At 43.6% G+C, this 19454-nt stretch overlaps 1 protein-coding gene across 4 annotated transcripts in view; it reads left to right on the top strand.

Moving 5' to 3' along the window:
- The window catches only part of LOC112225753 (protein TANC2), a 145353-nt gene that overhangs the window by 62906 nt on the left and 62993 nt on the right, over positions 1-19454 (top strand). For all 4 annotated transcript variants that reach the window (XM_042307448.1, XM_042307447.1, XM_042307450.1 and 1 more), the window contains exon 3: positions 4230-4326. In XM_042307448.1, coding sequence (XP_042163382.1) covers positions 4263-4326 — 64 coding nt within the window. In that variant the 5' untranslated portion in view covers positions 4230-4262. The remainder of the gene's footprint in view (positions 1-4229; positions 4327-19454) is intronic.

Raw genomic sequence — 19454 nt, forward strand, 5'->3', positions numbered from 1 at the left:
AGTGTGGGGGTGGAGGGAGAAAGGAACAGGATAGGGTAGGAGAGACTAGGTCCGGGGAGCTTCACGCTGGCTTGTCTTTGTTGATGTTGTTTGGCATCGTGGGCTGCCAGAAGAAGCCACAGGGCCCAGTGTCTCGCTGAGTCATTCCCCAGCTTTAACATGGAACATCTGTTACTGTACAGTTACCTCCTCCCGTACAACACAAAAGCACCAAGCCAAACTGAAACTACAGTCTCCCTGGAATAGAGTCCTCTCCCTTTGACTCTGTGGCACTGACTGGCTGACACCAGTTGAAAGAGTTTTTTGAAAGGTCTCTGGTTTTCCTCAAATATCAGGAACACTCCTGCTGCTAATTGCCTCTATTTGGTGTGCGCTCAGCTCAGAACTGGTTGTGTGTCGGATAGGCTTAGTCGATACATCATATACCGGGGTATTTTTCAATACCTTTAACTATTTCTTTAAAAAAATATATACATTTCAATATTTGTTGCTACTTTTTAAGGAAATAGCTGCAGTCAATTTGTGCAGTACTTTAGGAAATAAAGAAGATTGCCTTCTTCATTTCACCTGTTACATAATTGTTCATAAGGAAGCTTACCGGTTGTCCCCAGTCACGTGGTGTTTGTTTACAAGCACACAAAGACGAGAGACCGGAGCCTTGTGAGTCACTCACTGTTGTACAGCATTGCGCCAGGTGATCTAGTTACAATATGGAATTCATAACTAAATGTTTGCCAGCTAGATATCTTATAACTATTAAGTTAACTGTCTAGAATTTGCTGAATGCTCTGCAGTTGTGCATTTGGTTTGCTAATTTAATAGCTAGTTAGCTACAGTATCTAGTGGTTAGCTTCTTCCAAAATCAAGCTTTGCTTGGTAACAGCAGAGAATCCCCTCCTGGATCAGTTTTTGTACGTGCAGCAAACTGAGTTACTTGTATAGTTTAGGTCAAGAGACTGTATGAAATTATTTATGGGATGTTACATGTATTTTTGTTAGCATTGCTAACCTTTTGGAGTACAGAGTCACAGTGGGGTTTGAAAACAGCGCCCCTTGTTCAGTGCTGGTATTACTGAAAGTCCAGGTATTGCGCAAGGTCAGTATGAAGGTATGACAATTTGGATACCGCCCAAGCCTAGTGTCGGCTCAAAAAGCTCCTTGTCTTCTGCCTCGACCTGGAGTAGGCGTGGTCGTAGTTCTCCATGTTTGACACCTTGTGTGAAAAATGTACGACATTAGTCAAACACGAGAGAATACATGAAATGCCAAAATGGCTAATCCAAACTTTCTAAAGATGAAGTTGAAGAGGATAAGTATGAGAGGGAACCACAGTCGGCTCTTTCTAAAAGCTGTAATGTGACCAAAGAAAGCAGAGGAGGATTTTAACAGCGTGGTACCAAAGATTCCCAAGACACTAAACGCGTGGGTACTTAGTAAAGGGATTGCTGTTCGAAGCTCAGGCGGCATTTTAGGCCTCCTTTATTTGCGTTGAGGAGAGCCAATGTTTCCACTCATTCCACAACTGTCTCTTTCTCCTGCTTAATTATCATGCAGCGTGGCAGCAAGAGAAAGGATAGGCAGGCAGACACAATATTTTTCTCCTTCTCCTTTTATCTCTCTTGGTCTTTCTCTCATATACTTACACAAAGCACCCGGATGCAAGCTAAAAAGAAGCTCAGAAACATACATATGCACTGATACTACTTTGCACATTACAAATGAACATGATTTCAAAGCCTGTTGAACAAAGATACACCTATATGTTCACACACACCAGTAATTATCAGTCGTATGGGTGTGAACGTTGTTTGACGTAGGTACTAAAATATTCCTCAAGTAATTCAGTGAAGCATGACAAATCTCATGAATGAAGAGTTATTATAACACACAGGAAGGAACAAAATCCCCCCCCACCAGGCTGCTAATGTTATATTCACCTCTTCCTCATAGAGACTACGAATATGTCAGTATGTATAAGAGAATGAATCATTTATCTGTGAGAAATTGCTGTTCTTAAGTACCTGAATTCTGTAAAACCATTTACTAGGTGACAGAATGGTACAATTTACCTTCTGTACCGTTGTGGTGATCTTTCTGGAATTTGCAATATCTTTACCTCATCTGCCCCTTGCACTATCCCACCACTTGAAATTGAAATCAAATCAAAATGTTATTGGTCACATTCACATGGTTAGCAGATGTTATTGCGAGTGTAGCGAGATGCTTGTGTTTCTAGTTCCGACAGAGCAGCATTATCTAACAAGTAATCGAACAAATCCACAAGAACTACCTAATACACACAAATCTAAGTTTAGGAATGGAATAAGAATACAGTGGGGCAAAAAAGTATTTAGTCAGCCACCAATTGTGCAAGTTCTCCCACTTAAAAAGATGAGAGGCCTGTAATTTTCATCATAGGTACACTTCAACTATGACAGACAAAATGAGAAGAAAAAAATCCAGAAAATCACTTTGTAGGATTTTTAATGAATTTTATTTGCAAATTATGGTGGAAAATAAGTATTTGGTCAATAACAAAAGTTCAATCTCAAATCTCAATACTTTGTTATATAACCTTTGTTGGCAATGACAGAGGTCAAATGTTTTCTGTAAGACTTCACAAGGTTTTCACGCACTGTTGCTGGTATTTTGGCCCATTCCTCCATGCAGATCTCCTCTAGAGCAGTGATGTTTTGGGGCTGTTGCTGGGCAACACGGACTTTCAACTCCCTCCAAAGATTTTCTATGGGGTTGAGATCTGGAGACTGGCTAGGCCACTCCAGGACCTTGAAATGCTTCTTACGAAGCCACTCCTTTGTTGCCCGGGCAGTGTGTTTGGGATCATTGTCATGCTGAAAGACCCAGCCACGTTTCATCTTCAATGCCCTTGCTGATGGAAGGAGGTTTTCACTCAAAATCTCACGATACATGGCCCCATTCATTCTTTCCTTTACACGGATCAGTCGTCCTGGTCCCTTTGCAGAAAAACAGCCCCAAAGCATGATGTTTCCACCCCCATGCATCACAGTAGGTATGGTGTTCTTTGGATGCAACTCAGCATTCTTTGTCCTCCAAACACAACGAGTTGAGTTTTTACCAAAAAGTTCTATTTTGGTTTCATCTGACCATATGACATTCTCCCAATCTTCTTTTGGATCATCCAAATGCTCTCTAGCAAACTTCCGACGGGCCTGGACATGTACTGGCTTAAGCAGGGGGACACGTCTGGCACTGCAGGATTTGAGTACCTGGCGGCGTAGTGTGTTACTGATGGTAGGCTTTGTTACTTTGGTCCCAGCTCTCTGCAGGTCATTCACTAGGTCCCCCTGTGTGGTTCTGGGATTTTTGCTCACCGTTCTTGTGATCATTTTGACCCCACGGGGTGAGATCTTGCATGGAGCCCCAGATCGAGGGAGATTATCAGTGGTCTTGTATGTCTTCCATTTCCTAATAATTGCTCCCACAGTTGATTTCTTCAAACCAAGCTGCTTACCTATTGCAGATTCAGTCTTCCCAGCCTGGTGCAGGTCTACAATTTTGTTTCTGGTGTCCTTTGACAGCTCTTTGGCGTTGGCCATAGTGGAGTTTGGAGTGTGACTGTTTGAGGTTGTGGACAGGTGTCTTTTATACTGATAACAAGTTCAAACAGGTGCCATTAATACAGGTAACGAGTGGAGGACAGAGGAGCCTTGCTTGTTTGTAGGTGACCAAATACTTATTTTCCACCATAATTTGCAAATAAATTCATTAAAAATCCGACAATGTGATTTTCTGGATTTTTTTCTCTCATTTTGTCTGTCATAGTTGAAGTGTACCTATGATGAAAATTACAGGCCTCTCTCATATTTTTAAGTGGGAGAACGTGCACAATTGGTGGCTGACTAAATATATGGATGAGCAATGACCGAGCGGCGTAGGCAAGATGCAATAGATGGTATAAAATTCAGTGTATACATATGAGATGAGTAATGCAAGATATGTAAACATTATTAAAGTGATTAGTGATCCATTTATTAAAGTGGCCAATGATTTCAAGTCTGTATGTAGGCAGCAGCCTCTCTGTGTTAGTGGTGGCTGTTTAACAGTCTGATGGCCTTGAGATGGAAGCATTTTTCAGTCTCTCGGTCCCAGCTTTAGATGCCAAGTGAATACTGCTGACAACAAATAATAACCAGCATCAGTAAATATAGCCTACATTACATTAAAAACACTCCCTTTTTCTTTTTCAGATTTCTCTATAGCTGCTGCAGACCGGTGCTGTCATGTTCAGGAACAGCTTGAAGATGCTGCTTGGCGGCAAGTCCAACCGCAAAAATCGCAACAGTGGTAAGTCAGTCTGACCAGTGTTGTGTATGTGGTGTGTCTGTCTGTATGTGTGTAAAGCTTGCCACTCACAGTTTAACTATGTGCTTCAATAATACAACATATGACTTACTAACTGTGGTTATTGCCTGCTATTGAAGTCACAGATCTACCAGTGATGTCTCTCTTTGCCGCGATGATCCAAGACATTAACCTAAGCACTTGCCTCCTTTCACAAGTTGGCGTCTGCCTAGCTTTTTTTAGGGGGATAAAACGTGACTCGTGGTACAGGAGGCGTTGCACTGCTGCTGAGTTCAGAACGAGATACCTGTGACTACACAGCTTTGGCACCCTCTCCAAGGACTAGGAGTGGAGCGTGCCACATGATCAGTAGAGATGTGTGAAGCTTGGTAAAGTACGTCTTTGGGATGCAGCTGGTTATGTTCACGTCTCTAAAAATCGGTGCAGAGTCAACTATACAGTTCACACCAAACACTCTCGTCTCTTACTCAAGTTACTCATCTCCCGGAAACGGAGGTTTGAGGTCATTCACAAAGGGTTTCAGTCCCCATGAAACTGGAGACGGATTATTTCCCACCATTAGCTCCTTTTAACTTGAAGAAACTTTATATGAATGTAAGTTACACAATTCTGTTACTGCCTTTCTGACCAAGGACATGTTTTGCAGCATGGTGAATATAATTTTGCAGTTTCATTACAGTAGTTCCTACAGGCTCAAAATGCAATATAAAAATTAGGGATGCACTGTATATCGGTGAACATATCGTAATCGGCCGATACTAGCTAAAGATGCCAACGACTGTATCTGCCCGATGTCTAGTTTAACGTCTGTGCAAAATCAATGTCAAAGCTGACGTGCATACCTATATAACGTAGGTACACGACGTAATGATGCCATGTAAAATGTTGTGCAACACAGCATTCCTAACCTAGCCCACAATGTCTGCTGTGTGGTTTGAGCAGTCAAGAAGTCGAGCATCATTTGAAAGAGTAAGAAAATTTCAGAGAGACAACTCAAAGGCGAAATCCATTAACGCCAAGATAATGTAATTCCTTGCCCTTGACAATCAATCGTTCTCTGTCGTGGGTGATGTTGGCTTTCGCCGACTGGTCAAGCACCGGTACACACTACCAAGTGTGCAATTTTTCAGATGTTGCCCTACCGGAATTACACAGTAATAGCATCACTGCTATTAGCTTCACTACTGACATTTGGACCAGCGATATCAGCCCCATGAGCATTATGAGTCTGACAGCACAGTGGATCGTCAAGGATTTCGTACTGAGGAAAGTCGTATTTCCTGCTCATGATTGTGCTGTTTGTCATACCGCTCCTGCAATTTCAATGGCATTTCAGAAAATGTTTGAAACTTGGAAACATGAACACACTCCTAGCTCCATTCGAACAACTGACTCAAGAAATAAGATCATAAACTGTGCCTGCAGCAGATGTGATACCCTCTGTCATGGCATTGAAACGCCTGCTCAACAAAACTGCCGACACAGGCTGTGAACCAGCGATTTAGTGGCATTCTCTCTTTACTGTGTTGCCACCATGCTCGATGCCATGTACAAGGACCGCTACTTCGATGCAGACAAGAAACGTGAAATGTTACATACACAGCTGAACAAGATGGAAACGGACACAGTGACAGTGCCACCGAGGAAGAGGACACACGGACAGACAGAGCTGGACAAGATGGAAACGGACACAGTGACAGTGCCACCGAGGAAGAGGACACACGGACAGACAGAGCTGGACAAGATGGAAACGGACACAGTGACTGTGCCACCGAGGAAGAGGACACACGGACAGACAGACAGAGCTGGACAAGATGGAAACGGACACAGTGACTGTGCCACCGAGGAAGAGGACACACGGACAGACAGACAGAGCTGGACAAGATGGAAACGGACACAGTGACAGTGCCACCGAGGAAGAGGACACACGGACAGACAGCTGGACAAGATGGAAACGGACACAGTGACAGTGCCACCGAGGAAGAGAGGCCACGGACAGACACAGGTGAAACTTCACTGCTGGACATGTATGATGAAATCCTGGTTGAGAATGAAACGACTGAACAAATTAACAACGAAACAGCACAGCAAGTAAGTGAAATAAGTAGGTTTTGATTATGCTTTCCTGATAATGGAGACATGCGTAAATGCCAACAAAATGCACTGCTCCAAAAAATAAAGGGAACACTAAAATAACACATCCTAAATCTGAATGAATGAAATATTCTTATTAAATACTTTTTCTTTACATAGTTGAATGTGCTGACAACAAAATCACACAACAATTATCAATGGAAATCAAATTTATCAACCCATGAAGGTCTGGATTTGGAGTCACTCAAAATTAAAGTGGAAAACCACACTACAGGCTGATCCAACTTTGATGTAATGTCCTTAAAACAAGTCAAAATGAGGCTCAGTAGTGTGTGTGGCCTCCACATGCCTGTATGACCTCCCTACAATGCCTGGGCATGCTCCTGATGAGGTGGCAGATGGTCTCCTGAGGGATCTCCTCCCATACCTGGACTAAAGCTTCCGCCAACTCCTGGACAGTCTGTGGTGCAACGTGGCGTTGGTAGATGGAGCGAGACATGATGTACCAGATGTGCTCAATTGGATTCAGGTCTGGGGAACGGGCGGGCCAGTCCATAGCATCAATGCCTTCCTCTTGCAGGAACTGCTGACACACTCCAGCCACATGAGATCTAGCATTGTCTTGCATTAGGAGGAACCCAGGGCCAACCGCACCAGCATATGGTCTCACAAGGGGTCTGAGGATCTCATCTCGGTACCTAATGGCAGTCAGGCTACCTCTGGCGAGCACATGGAGGGCTGTGCGCCCCCCCCCAAAGAAATGCCACCCCACACCATGACTGACCCACCGCCAAACTGGTCATGCTGGAGGATGTTGCAGGCAGCAGAACGTTCTCCACGGCGTCTCCAGACTCTGTCACGTGTTCAGTGTGAACCTGCTTTCATCTGTGAAGAGCACAGGGCGCCAGTGGCGAATTTGCCAATCTTGGTGTTCTCTGGCAAATGCCAAACGTCCTGCACGGTGTTGGGCTGTAAGCACAACCCCCACCTGTGGATGTCGGGCCCTCATACCACCCTCATGGAGTCTGTTTCTGACCGTTTGAGCAGACACATGCACATTTGTGGCCTGCTGGAGGTCATTTTGCAGGGCTCTGGCAGTGCTCCTCCTGCTCCTCCTTGCACAAAGGCGGAGGTAGCGGTCCTGCTGCTGGGTTGTTGCCCTCCTCCACGTCTCCTGATGTACTGGCCTGTCTCCTGGTAGTGCCTCCATGCTCTGGACACTACGCTGACAGACACAGCAAACCTTCTTGCCACAGCTCGCATTGATGTTCCATCCTGGATGAGCTGCACTACCTGAGCCACTTGTATGAGTTGTAGACTCCGTCTCATGCTACCACTAGAGTGAAAGCACCGCCAGCATTCAAAAGTGACCAAAACATCAGCCAGGAAGCATAGGAACTGAGAAGTGGTCTGTGGTCCCCACCTGCAGAACCACTCCTTTATTGGGGGTGTCTTGCTAATTGCCTATAATTTCCACCTGTTGTCTATTCCATTTGCACAACAGCATGTGAAATTTGTCAATCAGTGTTGCTTCCTAAGTGGACAGTTTGATTTCACAGAAGTGTGATTGACTTGGAGTTACATTGTGTTGTTTAAGTGTTCCCTTTATTTTTTTGAGCAGTGTAACTTTTTGGTGGGAGTGTGTGTGTGTGTGTGTGTAACCTTTTATTTAACGAGGCAAGTCCGTTAAGAACAAATTCTTATTTACAATGACGGCCAACCCCAGACGACGCTGGGCCAATTGTGCTCCGCACTATGGGACTCCCAATCACTTCCGGATGTGATAGTCTGGATTCGAACCAGGGACTGTAGTGACGCCTCTTGCACTGAGATGCAGTGCCTTCGACCGCTGTGTGTGTGAAATATTTAACTGTACCAGAATGCTGAAAAGGCATCACTTGTAAAATGTGTTACATTGTGCTCTAGGTTGGTCAGTACTGTCAATGGCTTGAGGAAGTAAAGTACCACCATTGGACTCTTTTATCATCAACCGAGTTGCTTTTCCTCAGGACTCGAGATTCACTGGTGTACATATCTGCTACAGTGTAGCAGTAGGTTCTTTAGGCTCATAAACTGACCTAAGAGAACCTCAGCCAACCAACTACATCGTAACAAAGTGTTTTAAACCATGCCACCGTGTCAAGAGACCCTCTGCTCCACACAAGCCCACACTGTGTCCACTCTTGACACGTTGTCATTTCAATTAAGCTGAAAGGTCGCTAAAAGCCACCATTTAAAGGGCCAGAAAAGTTTTCAAGGCTGGAGTCCAGCCTTACTAGAGGTCGACCGATTAATCGGAATGGCCGATTTCAAGTTTTCATAACATTCAGGAAATCGGTATTTTTGGACACCGATTTGGCCTATTTTTGTTTTTTGAATATATTTTTGAATACCTTTTTATTGATCCTTTATTTAACTAGGCAAGTCAGTTAAGAACACATTCTTATTTTCAATGACGACCTAGGAACGGTGGGTTACCTGCCTTGTTCAGGGGTAGAATGACAGATTTTTACCTTGTCAGCTCAGGGATTCAATCTTACAGTTAACTAGTCCAACGCTCTAACCACCTGACTCTCATTGCACTCCACGAGGAGCCTGCCTGTTACGCGAATGCAGTAAGCCAAGGTAATTTGCTTGCTAGCATTAAACTTATCTTACAAAAAACAATCAATCATAATCACTAGTTAACTACACATGGTTGATGATATTACTAGTTTATCTAGCATGTCCTGCGTTGCATATAATCGATGCGGTGCGCATTCGCGAAAAAGGACTGTTTTTGCTCCAATGTGTACCTAACCATAAACATCAATGCCTTTCTTAAAATCAATACACAGTATATATTTCTAAACCTGCATATTTAGCTAAAAGAAATCCAGGTTAGCAGGCAATATTAACCAGGTGAAATTGTGTCACTTCTCTTGCGTTCATTGCACGCAGAGTCAGGGTATATGCAACAGTTTGGGCCGCCTAATTTGCCGGAATTTTACATGATTATGACATAACATTGAAGGTTGTGCAATGTAACAGGAGTATTTAGACTTAGGGATACCACCCGTTAGATGAAATACGGAACGGTTCCGTATTTCACTGAAAAAATAAACGTCTCGTTTTCGAGATGATAGTTTCCGGATTCAACCATATTAATGACCTAAGGCGCGTATTTCTGTGTGTTATTATGTTATAATTAAGTATGATTTGATAGAGCAGTCTGACTGAGCGATGGTAGGCACCAGCAGGCTCGTAAGCATTCATTCAAACAGGACTTTCGTGCGTTTTGCCAGCAGCTCGAAGCATTGTGCTGTTTATGCCTTCAGGCCCACTGGCAATAATAAAGTGCCTATAAGAACATCCAATAGTCAAAAGGTTTATGAAATACAAATGGTATAGAGAGAAATAGTCCTATAATAACTACAACCTAAAACTTCTTACCTGGGAATATTGAAGACTCATGTTAATAGGAACCACCAGCTTTCATATGTTCTCATGTTCTGAGCAAGGAACTTAAACCTTAGCTTTCTTACATAGCATATACAGTGGGGCAAAAAATATTTAGTCAGCCACCAATTGTGCAAGTTCTCCCACTTAAAAAGATGAGAGGCCTGTAATTTTCATCATAGGTACACTTCAACTATGACAAACAAAATGAGGGGAAAAAATCCAGAAAATTACATTGTAGGATTTTTAATGAATTTATTTGCAAATTATGGTGGAAAATAAGTATTTCTTCTCCATTACTTTGTTTTTGCATTATTTAAACCAAATTTAACGTTTCATTATTTGAGGCTAAATTTATTTTATTGATGTATTATATTAAGTTAAAATAAGTGTTCTTTCAGTATGGTGGGCTGGCAGGGAGTGTCGTGGGCTGGCAGGGGGTGATGAGGTGGGGGGGACACGGAGCAGAGGTGTTTGGGCTCTGTACCAAGCATGGCGTTGATGAGGTGCACTCCTGTCTACTAATTTTCACTCTTGAGATGTTAGGGGCTCAATCATAGCCAGCTGTTGACCATAATGCTGTACTGCTGCCAACATCAAGGAGCATTTGGAATACAAGATTGTTATGTGACACAGAATCTAACGTGACATCAAACTACCACAACTGTTGGTCTTGGTAATGCGGTCTTTTTTCTCCCAAGGATGGTCTGTTTCAAATTTCCTTGGGATGCAGTTGCTGCTTTTTCTCTTATTTAGTTGAAAGACCTCCCACTAGTTCTGGCAATTAATTTATGACTGGCACTCTCTCTTCCCATGTCCTTTTTATTTTGTTAGTTTCAAAGACATATTATAGGGTTTGTATGCTGCCTCCCTCAACCTGTACACAAATGAAAGGGGGATACCTAGTCAGTTGTACAACTGAATGCATTCAACCTCTCTGAATCAGAGAGGTGCGGGGGGCTACCTTAATCGACATCCATGTCATCGGCGCCCGGGAAACAGTGGGGTTAGCCTGTTTGGGATAGGGGGCAGCATTTTCACGTTTGGATGAAAAGCGTGCCCAGAGTAAACTGCCTGCTACTCAGTCCCAGTTGCTAATATACGCATATTATTAGTATATTTGGATAGAAAACACTCTGAAGTTTCTAAAACTGTTTGAATTATGTCTGTGAGTATAACACAACTCATATGGCAGGCAAAAACCTGAGAAAAATCCAACCAGGAAGTGGGAAATCTGAGGTTTGTAGTTTTCAACTATTTGCCTATCGAATATACAGTGTCTATGGGGTCAAATTGCACTTCCTAAGGCTTCCACTAGATGTCAACAGTCTTTAGAACCTTGTTTGATGCTTCTACTGTAAAGGAGGGGGGAATAGGAGGGGATTGAGTTAGGTCTGCCAGAGAGGCATGAGCTGACCATGCGTGTTCACTTGAGAGTTAGCTTGAGTTCCATTGCATTTCTGAAAACAAAGGAATTCTCCGGTTGGAATATTTATTGAAGATTTATGATAAAAACATCCTAAAGATTGTCAAACAAAGTATAGAATCATGTTTCTACGAACTGTAATATGACTATTTTGACTTTTCGTCTGAACTAAGCGATCGCGCATTGAGCGTTTGGATTACTGGGCTAAACGCGTGAACAAAAAGGAGGTATTTGGACAAATTATGGACGTTATCGAACAAATCAAACACTTATTGTGGAACTGGGATTCCTGGGAGTGCATTCGGATGAAGATCATCAAAGGGAAGTGAATATTTATAATGCTATTTCTGACTTCTGTTGACTCCAACATGGCGGATATCTGTATGGCTCGATTTATTGTCTGAGCGCCGTACTCTGATTATTGCATGGTTTGCTTTTTCCGTAATGTTTTTTTGAAATCTGACACAGCAGTTGCATTAAGGAGAAGTAGATCTCTAATTCTGTGCATAACACTTGTATCTTATATTAAAGTTTATGATGACTATTTCTGTAAATTGATGTGGCTCTCTGCAAAATCACTGGATGTTTTGGAAGCAAAACATTACTGAACATAACACGCCAATGTAAACTGAGATTTTTGGATATAAATATGCACTTTATCGAACGAAACATGTATTGTGTAACATGAAGTCCAATGAGTGTCATCTGATGAAGATCATAATTATTTATTTATTTTACCTTTATTTAACCAGGTAGGCAAGTTGAGAACAAGTTCTCATTTACAATTTCGACCTGGCCAAGATAAAGCAAAGCAGTTCGACAGATACAACGACACAGAGTTACACATGGAGTAAAACAAACATACAGTCAATAATACAGTATAAACAAGTCTATATACAATGTGAGCAAATGAGGTGAGAAGGGAGGTAAAGGCAAAAAAAGCCATAGTGGCAAAGTAAATACAATATAGCAAGTAAAACACTGGAATGGTAGTTTTGCAATGGAAGAATGTGCAAAGTAGAAATAAAAATAATGGGGTGCAAAGGAGCAAAATAAATAAATAAATTAAAATTAAATACAGTTGGGAAAGAGGTAGTTGTTTGGGCTAAATTATAGGTTTGCTATGTACAGGTGCAGTAATCTGTGAGCTGCTCTGACAGTTGGTGCTTAAAGCTAGTGAGGGAGATAAGTGTTTCCAGTTTCAGAGATTTTTGTAGTTCGTTCCAGTCATTGGCAGCAGAGAACTGGAAGGAGAGGCGGCCAAAGAAAGAATTGGTTTTGGGGGTGACTAGAGAGATATACCTGCTGGAGCGTGTGCTACAGGTGGGAGATGCTATGGTGACCAACGAGCTGAGATAAGGGGGGACTTTACCTAGCAGGGTCTTGTAGATGACATGGAGCCAGTGGGTTTGGCGACGAGTATGAAGCGAGGGCCAGCCAACGAGAGCGTACAGGTCGCAATGGTGGGTAGTATATGGGGCTTTGGTGACAAAACGGATTGCACTGTGATAGACTGCATCCAATTTGTTGAGTAGGGTATTGGAGGCTATTTTGTAAATGACATCGCCAAAGTCGAGGATTGGTAGGATGGTCAGTTTTACAAGGGTATGTTTGGCAGCATGAGTGAAGGATGCTTTGTTGCGAATGGATTTGGGAGAAGGAGAAATACGGAAGGCTTGGGCGAGTTGCTGTTGGGGGTGCAGTGCTGTTGACCGGGGTAGGAGTAGCCAGGTGGAAAGCATGGCCAGCCGTAGAAAAATGCTTATTGAAATTCTCAATTATGGTGGATTTATCAGTGGTGACAGTGTTTCCTATCTTCAGTGCAGTGGGCAGCTGGGAGGAGGTGTTCTTATTCTCCATGGACTTTACAGTGTCCCAGAACTTTTTTGAGTTAGTGTTGCCGGAAGCAAATTTCTGCTTGAAAAAGCTAGCCTTGGCTTTTCTAACTGCCTGTGTATAATGGTTTCTAGCTTCCCTGAACAGCTGCATATCACGGGGGCTGTTCGATGCTAATGCAGAACGCCATAGGATGTTTTTGTGTTGGTTAAGGGCAGTCAGGTCTGGGGAGAACCAAGGGCTATATCTGTTCCTGGTTCTAAATTTCTTGAATGGGGCATGTTTATTTAAGATGGTTAGGAAGGCATTTAAAAAAAATATCCAGGCATCCTCTACTGACGGGATGAGATCAATATCCTTCCAGGATACCCCGGCCAGGTCAATTAGAAAGGCCTGCTCGCAGAAGTGTTTCAGGGAGCGTTTTACAGTGATGAGTGGAGGTCGTTTGACCGCTGACACATTACAGATGCAGGCAATGAGGCAGTGATCGCTGAGATCTTGGTTGAAGACAGCAGAGGTGTATTTAGAGGGGAAGTTGGTTAGGATGATATCTATGAGGGTGCCCGTGTTTAAGGCTTTGGCGAGGTACCTGGTAGGTTCATTGATAATTTGTGTGAGATTGAGGGCATCAAGTTTAGATTGTAGGATGGCTGGGGTGTTAAGCATGTTCCAGTTTAGGTCGCCTAGCAGCACGAACTCTGAAGATAGATGGGGGGCAATCAGTTCACATATGGTGTCCAGAGCACAGCTGGGGGCAGAGGGTGGTCTATAGCAGGCGGCAACGGTGAGAGACTTGATTTTAGAGAGGTGGATTTTTAAAAGTAGAAGTTCAAATTGTTTGGGTACAGACCTGGATAGTAGGACAGAACTCTGCAGGCTATCTTTGCAGTAGATTGCAACACCGTCCCCTTTGGCAGTTCTATCTTGTCTGAAAATGTTGTAGTTTGGAATTAAAATTTCTGAATTTTTGGTGGTCTTCCTAAGCCAGGATTCAGACACAGCTAGAACATCCGGGTTGGCAGAGTGTGCTAAAGCAGTGAATAGAACAAACTTAGGGAGGAGGCTTCTAATGTTAACATGCATGAAACCAAGGCTATTACGGTTACAGAAGTCGTCAAAAGAGAGCGCCTGGGGAATAGGAGTGGAGCTAGGCACTGCAGGGCCTGGATTCACCTCTACATCGCCAGAGGAACATAGGAGGAGTAGAACAAGGGTACGGCTAAAAGCTATGAGAATTGGTCGTCTAGAACGTCTGGAACATAGAGTAAAAGGAGGTTTCTGGGGGCGGTAAAATAGCATCAAGGTATAATGTACAGACAAAGGTATGGTAGTATGTGAATACAGTGGAGGTAAACCTAGGTATTGAGTGATGAAGAGAGAGATATTGTCTCTAGAAACATAATTGAAACCAGGAGATGTCATTGCATGTGTGGGTGGTGGAACTAATAGGTTGGATAAGGTATAGTGAGCAGGACTAGAGGCTCTACAGTGAAATAAGCCAATAAACACTAACCAGAACAGCAATGGACAAGACATATTGACATTAAGGAGAGGCATGCTTAGTCGAGTGATCAAAAGGGTCCAGTGAGTGGAGAGGTTGGTTGGTGGTCACGGCGATTTAGACAGCTAGCCAGGCCATCGGTAGCAAGCTAGCATAGGATGGAGGTCTGTTGTTAGCCACCTCTTGCGTTCCGTCAGTAGATTAGTGGGGTTCCGTGTGGTAGAGGGGATTAATCCAAAACACACAACAACAACAAAAATAAAAACAATAGATATAGTTATAGAGGCCCAAGAAGAAAACATAATAATAAAAATAAATAAATTGTCCGATTGTCTATTCAGATAGCAGCCGGTAAGACGGCTAACGGTTAGCAGGCCGCAGATGGGCGTTCAGGTAACGTCGCGACGGAGGAGCCAGCCGGATCTCCTTCGGGTAGATAACGTCGGCAGTCCAGTTGTGAAGGCCCGGTGGGGCTCCGCGTAGGCAGTAAAACGGGTCCGGATAGGTGACTGCAGCCCAGGAGTGATTGATGGAACTCAGGAGTGATTGACGGAGCTGGCTAGCTCCGGAATAATTGATGTTTGCTCCGGAATCGACGAAGGCCGATAGTCACACGGGTAGCAGCTAGCTAGCTGTGAGATCCAGGTATGAATGTCCAGAGAGCAGTCGAAATCCAGGGACATGGAGAGAAAAATTGGTCCGGTATGTTCCGTTCTGAGCCGCGCTGCCCCGTGAGAACTGGCGATAGATTTTCGAGCTAAAGGATAGCTGATGACCACAAACCGTGGTTAGCTGAATACTAACGATTTGCCAGTAAAGAAGCTAACTAGCTTCTGGCTAGTTTCAGGCTAGCTTCTTGGAGTTTCTGGCTAGCTTCTTGGAGGATTACAGATTTGAGGTAAATAATACTTTTTTATAAATATAAATTGGTGAGGCGGGTTGCAGGAGAGTGTTTTGAAGATGAGTTGATGGAAAATAAAAATAAAATGTACGTGAAAAAAGTTGTAAATATATATAGATACAGGACACGACAAGACGAGGACAAAAGACGTCTGAACTGCTATGCCACCTTATCATCAAAGGTTAGTGATTAATTTTATCTCTATTTCTGCTTTTTGTGACTCCTCTCTTTGGCTGGAAAATGGCTGTGTGTGTTTTTGTGACTAGGCTCTGACCTAACATAATCATATGTTGTGCTTTTGCTGTAAAGCCTTTTTGAAATCGGACACGATGGGTAGATCAACTTTTTGTTAATCTTTCATTTGGTGAATTGCACTTGTGAATGTATGAAAGTTACATATTTCAAAAAAATATTTTTGAGTTTTGCCCGTTGCCTTTTCAGCGGAATGTTGTTGAGGGGTTCCGCTAGCGGGGGACAGAAAGACTGTTTTTTAATTTATTTTTTACCTTGTCTGCTTGGTGATTCGATCCAGCAACCTTTCGATATCCTCAGCATATGTTTGGCATAAATTAAATCCAAGCAACCAGCACTTGCCAAGTAAACATGAACAATCTCACCACACTGGAAAACACATGTCACCTTGGGATTGATGGTTACTAGCCTCCAGATTCCTTAACCTCTTGGATAAGAATCAAAGCTGACGTTAGCGACAGCCAACTGCAACATGGTGCAATATCGTGTGCAGAGTGAGAAAGAAACATAATCTCCCAACCCTGCACCGACTGCGGTAAACATTTAGGACATGTCATAACACGTGTAGATTGTAAGGCAGATCCGCAGGGTTTCCTGGAACAAGCCAAGGCAGTTCTGTATTCAATTGTTATTTCTACACTGCTGTAGAGCTCAGTGTTAAAGTTAAGTCAGACAATTTTATCCCCAAGAGTAAATGCCTCACCTCACCTACCCCATTTGAAGGGGTTCAGTCACCCACTTTATACCACTATATACACATTCTGGTGGATGCTAATTCCTCTCCAAAATGCAGCATACGACTATAGCACTGGGACACTCGGTGTGCTATGGCTAAGCAGCTTGTATGGATGCAGCCTTGAAAGCGGATGATGGAAAGGGACCAGGGGATCTGTGTGTCAGCTGCAGCAAACTTTGCTGGCTAACGCTGCTCAATGGCTCTGGTGACTGTCATTGCCAGCCAAGGCCGTTGTGCCTGTCCCTGCACCGCCTGCTAATTGCAAGCTTTTTTGTCAGCAGCGTCAATGAAATCCAATCAAATTTAGAGGCTCATGCAACCGAGACCAATCAGGCGCAGAGCCACACGTTATGTAAGGAAGCTGTGCACATCGACAAAATTAGAGATTTTCACAGCAGCTGTGGACCTTAGTTACTAGGCAGGCTGTCCCCTCCCATCATCCCCACCATGTTCATTCATTACTTCCCGTTTGGTGATGAGGTTATCTTCCGCAGAATTTACTTTACCTCTTTAAATAGCACTTGTGGGAATGATGGTGCTGAAGCCGGCAGCTTGTCAGGTATGATTTACAACCAAGACATGCAGCTCTACTAATGGGTTCTGTTCTGAGGTGCACCATGTTAACATTGTCTGAATCAAACACATTATATTTTCTCCAAAGATGTATCCTCCTCTAAATGATTGTGCTAATGGAGTTGATTTTTGTAATTCAGTGTCCTCTTGTTTGCCCAACAGAGGCTATAGTAAGACTATCGGACACATTTTATTTATTTGCTCTATCAAATCTCTGGCGCTAATGCGTTTATCTACCTCACTCTTATCAGTCCACACTCCTCCTTCCACTTCCCCTTCTCCCTCTCTCCACTTCCCTGATCTGCTTCTCTCCATGGTTCTCTCTCTCCGTCTCACTGCCCATGCCCGCTGACAGGCTCTGGCCCACTGCCCAGATCCTGGGTGGATGCCCATCCAGACAGGATCCATTCATCTGGCGGAACGGCTGGCCCCTACCTACATTCCTCTATCCCTACCTCCCCAGCTCTACTCCCCCTGCCCCCAGAGTCCCTGCTGCCTGTGGAAAGAAAGCATCCCTGGAGCAAGGCCAGGAAGATGGGGGCTACTGTGCGGCTCAGGCTCTGCCTGCAACACTACTGAGGGGCTCAGCTGTAAGACAACCTCACTACCCTTCCTCTTCTCCCATCCATCACATCAGTCTCTCTCTAGGGAACCCTTCCTTCCACCTTTGTGTGTAGAACCTTTAGATCCCTTGGAATGATGAATGACAACGTAGAGGAGTGTGGGGATTATAGGAGCTGAATGCTTCTCAAACACCAGGTGTTGCTTCAACACAAGGATCACCTTATGTAACTTGGCAGGTCATCATAGCACATAGCTCGCTCAAATCCCCAAAGGAACAAGCTACAGGAGAGGACATAGGAGTGTATTGCTCACTGCAGTCAGTCTACAACAGAGAGAAACTATATTGTAAAAGAATGCGTTTCATGAAAGTCAGTGCCAGCTACATAAAATGGGAGGACTTAGTACAGCCTATTCCCCTGCTAACAATTCCCTCTGGGCAGTCTCTACCCTGGTACAATCTTGCACCAAAAGAGCCTGCACCAGGAGTATCCCCTTCTAAACCAGTCTAAACTCAGTTCAGTAGTAACAGACACTAGACTCTGGCATGGAACTCTGCACCAGGAGGCCCAGTGTGTGACTGATGTTACACCCAGCCCTCCAAGTGACTGATACAGTCATTAGAGACCTAATCTCTCCAGTCGAGGCTTTACGCAGTGTCACGTGGCTCCGAGGCTGCAGACGATCTGCCCCAGTCTCGCTTAGCTCACTGGTTTATCAATGTCATCAACCCTAACCTTCTCACATCCAGCCAGTAGCCTAGCGAAAATTGACCGAATGGTACCCCTGTAGATTTGTTTCAGATCTGTCTCCATGATTCATATAGAGGTGATTCACACTTGTGTAGTAGATGATTCAGATCTGTCTCCATGATTTGTGTAAGTGATTCTAACTTGTATAGTAGATGATTCAGTAGGTGGAGACCAGACAAGCTGCTGTTGTAAAAGTGTTATTCCCCTTCTCTATTGGTAAAGGTGGAAGTTGCCCTTAACCACAGATCTAGGATCTGATTAAGAGGATTAAGTCCTTTTGCTAGGCAGTTTACTTTGCTGTTGTACTATCGACTCTGATGCCGACTACCTACCATTGTAATCATGTGGTCTGGTAGGATGCCTATAGTTTTCAGTAGGTTACGCATGGCCAGACTCAAGTAACGTCTTGGTGTGGTGTTGATGCATTACAGGTTTATAGGGTTGTTTACAGCACTATAAAGCTCCACCATCAGCTTGTGTGTGTGAACCTGTCCTCTTTGGAATTCAGCCCCGTGGGAAAGTGTCACCTCAGATCGTCGGGTGGAACTCTTTATGGAGTTTACAGATGGATACGTATGCAATCCATATTCACTTTGTGCACGTACACATGCTAAAACACATGTTTTCGCACAGACACACACACACACACACACACAAACATAATCAAAGAGACGCACACATGCACAAACTTTGTAAGCAAAGGAACTGTCATTTATACTCACATTCAATGTATAAAGTTCACAGCAGACATACTCTGTGTGTGTGTTCATCACCATTGTGCCTGTACAGGAACAACCTCTCTAGTTCAGAGGAAGAGCGACCTGGAGAGGAAGGAAAGGCTTCCCATTTTAAAATAGCATTTTGTCTCAACACCTCTGGATACCCGGAAATAGTTTTTTTTTTTACCTACTACTACTCAGTAGTTCAGTGGAACTATATTCCTATGCACGGCTATTCAGAATGTGCCCTCACTTGGATTGAAGGTTGTGTTCACAAACACTGTTCCCTTTGATGTGACGAGTTGTTTTGTGAATAATCAT

Source organism: Oncorhynchus tshawytscha, linkage group LG27, assembly GCF_018296145.1.
Source record: "Oncorhynchus tshawytscha isolate Ot180627B linkage group LG27, Otsh_v2.0, whole genome shotgun sequence".
Taxonomy (NCBI): Eukaryota; Metazoa; Chordata; class Actinopteri; order Salmoniformes; family Salmonidae; genus Oncorhynchus; species Oncorhynchus tshawytscha.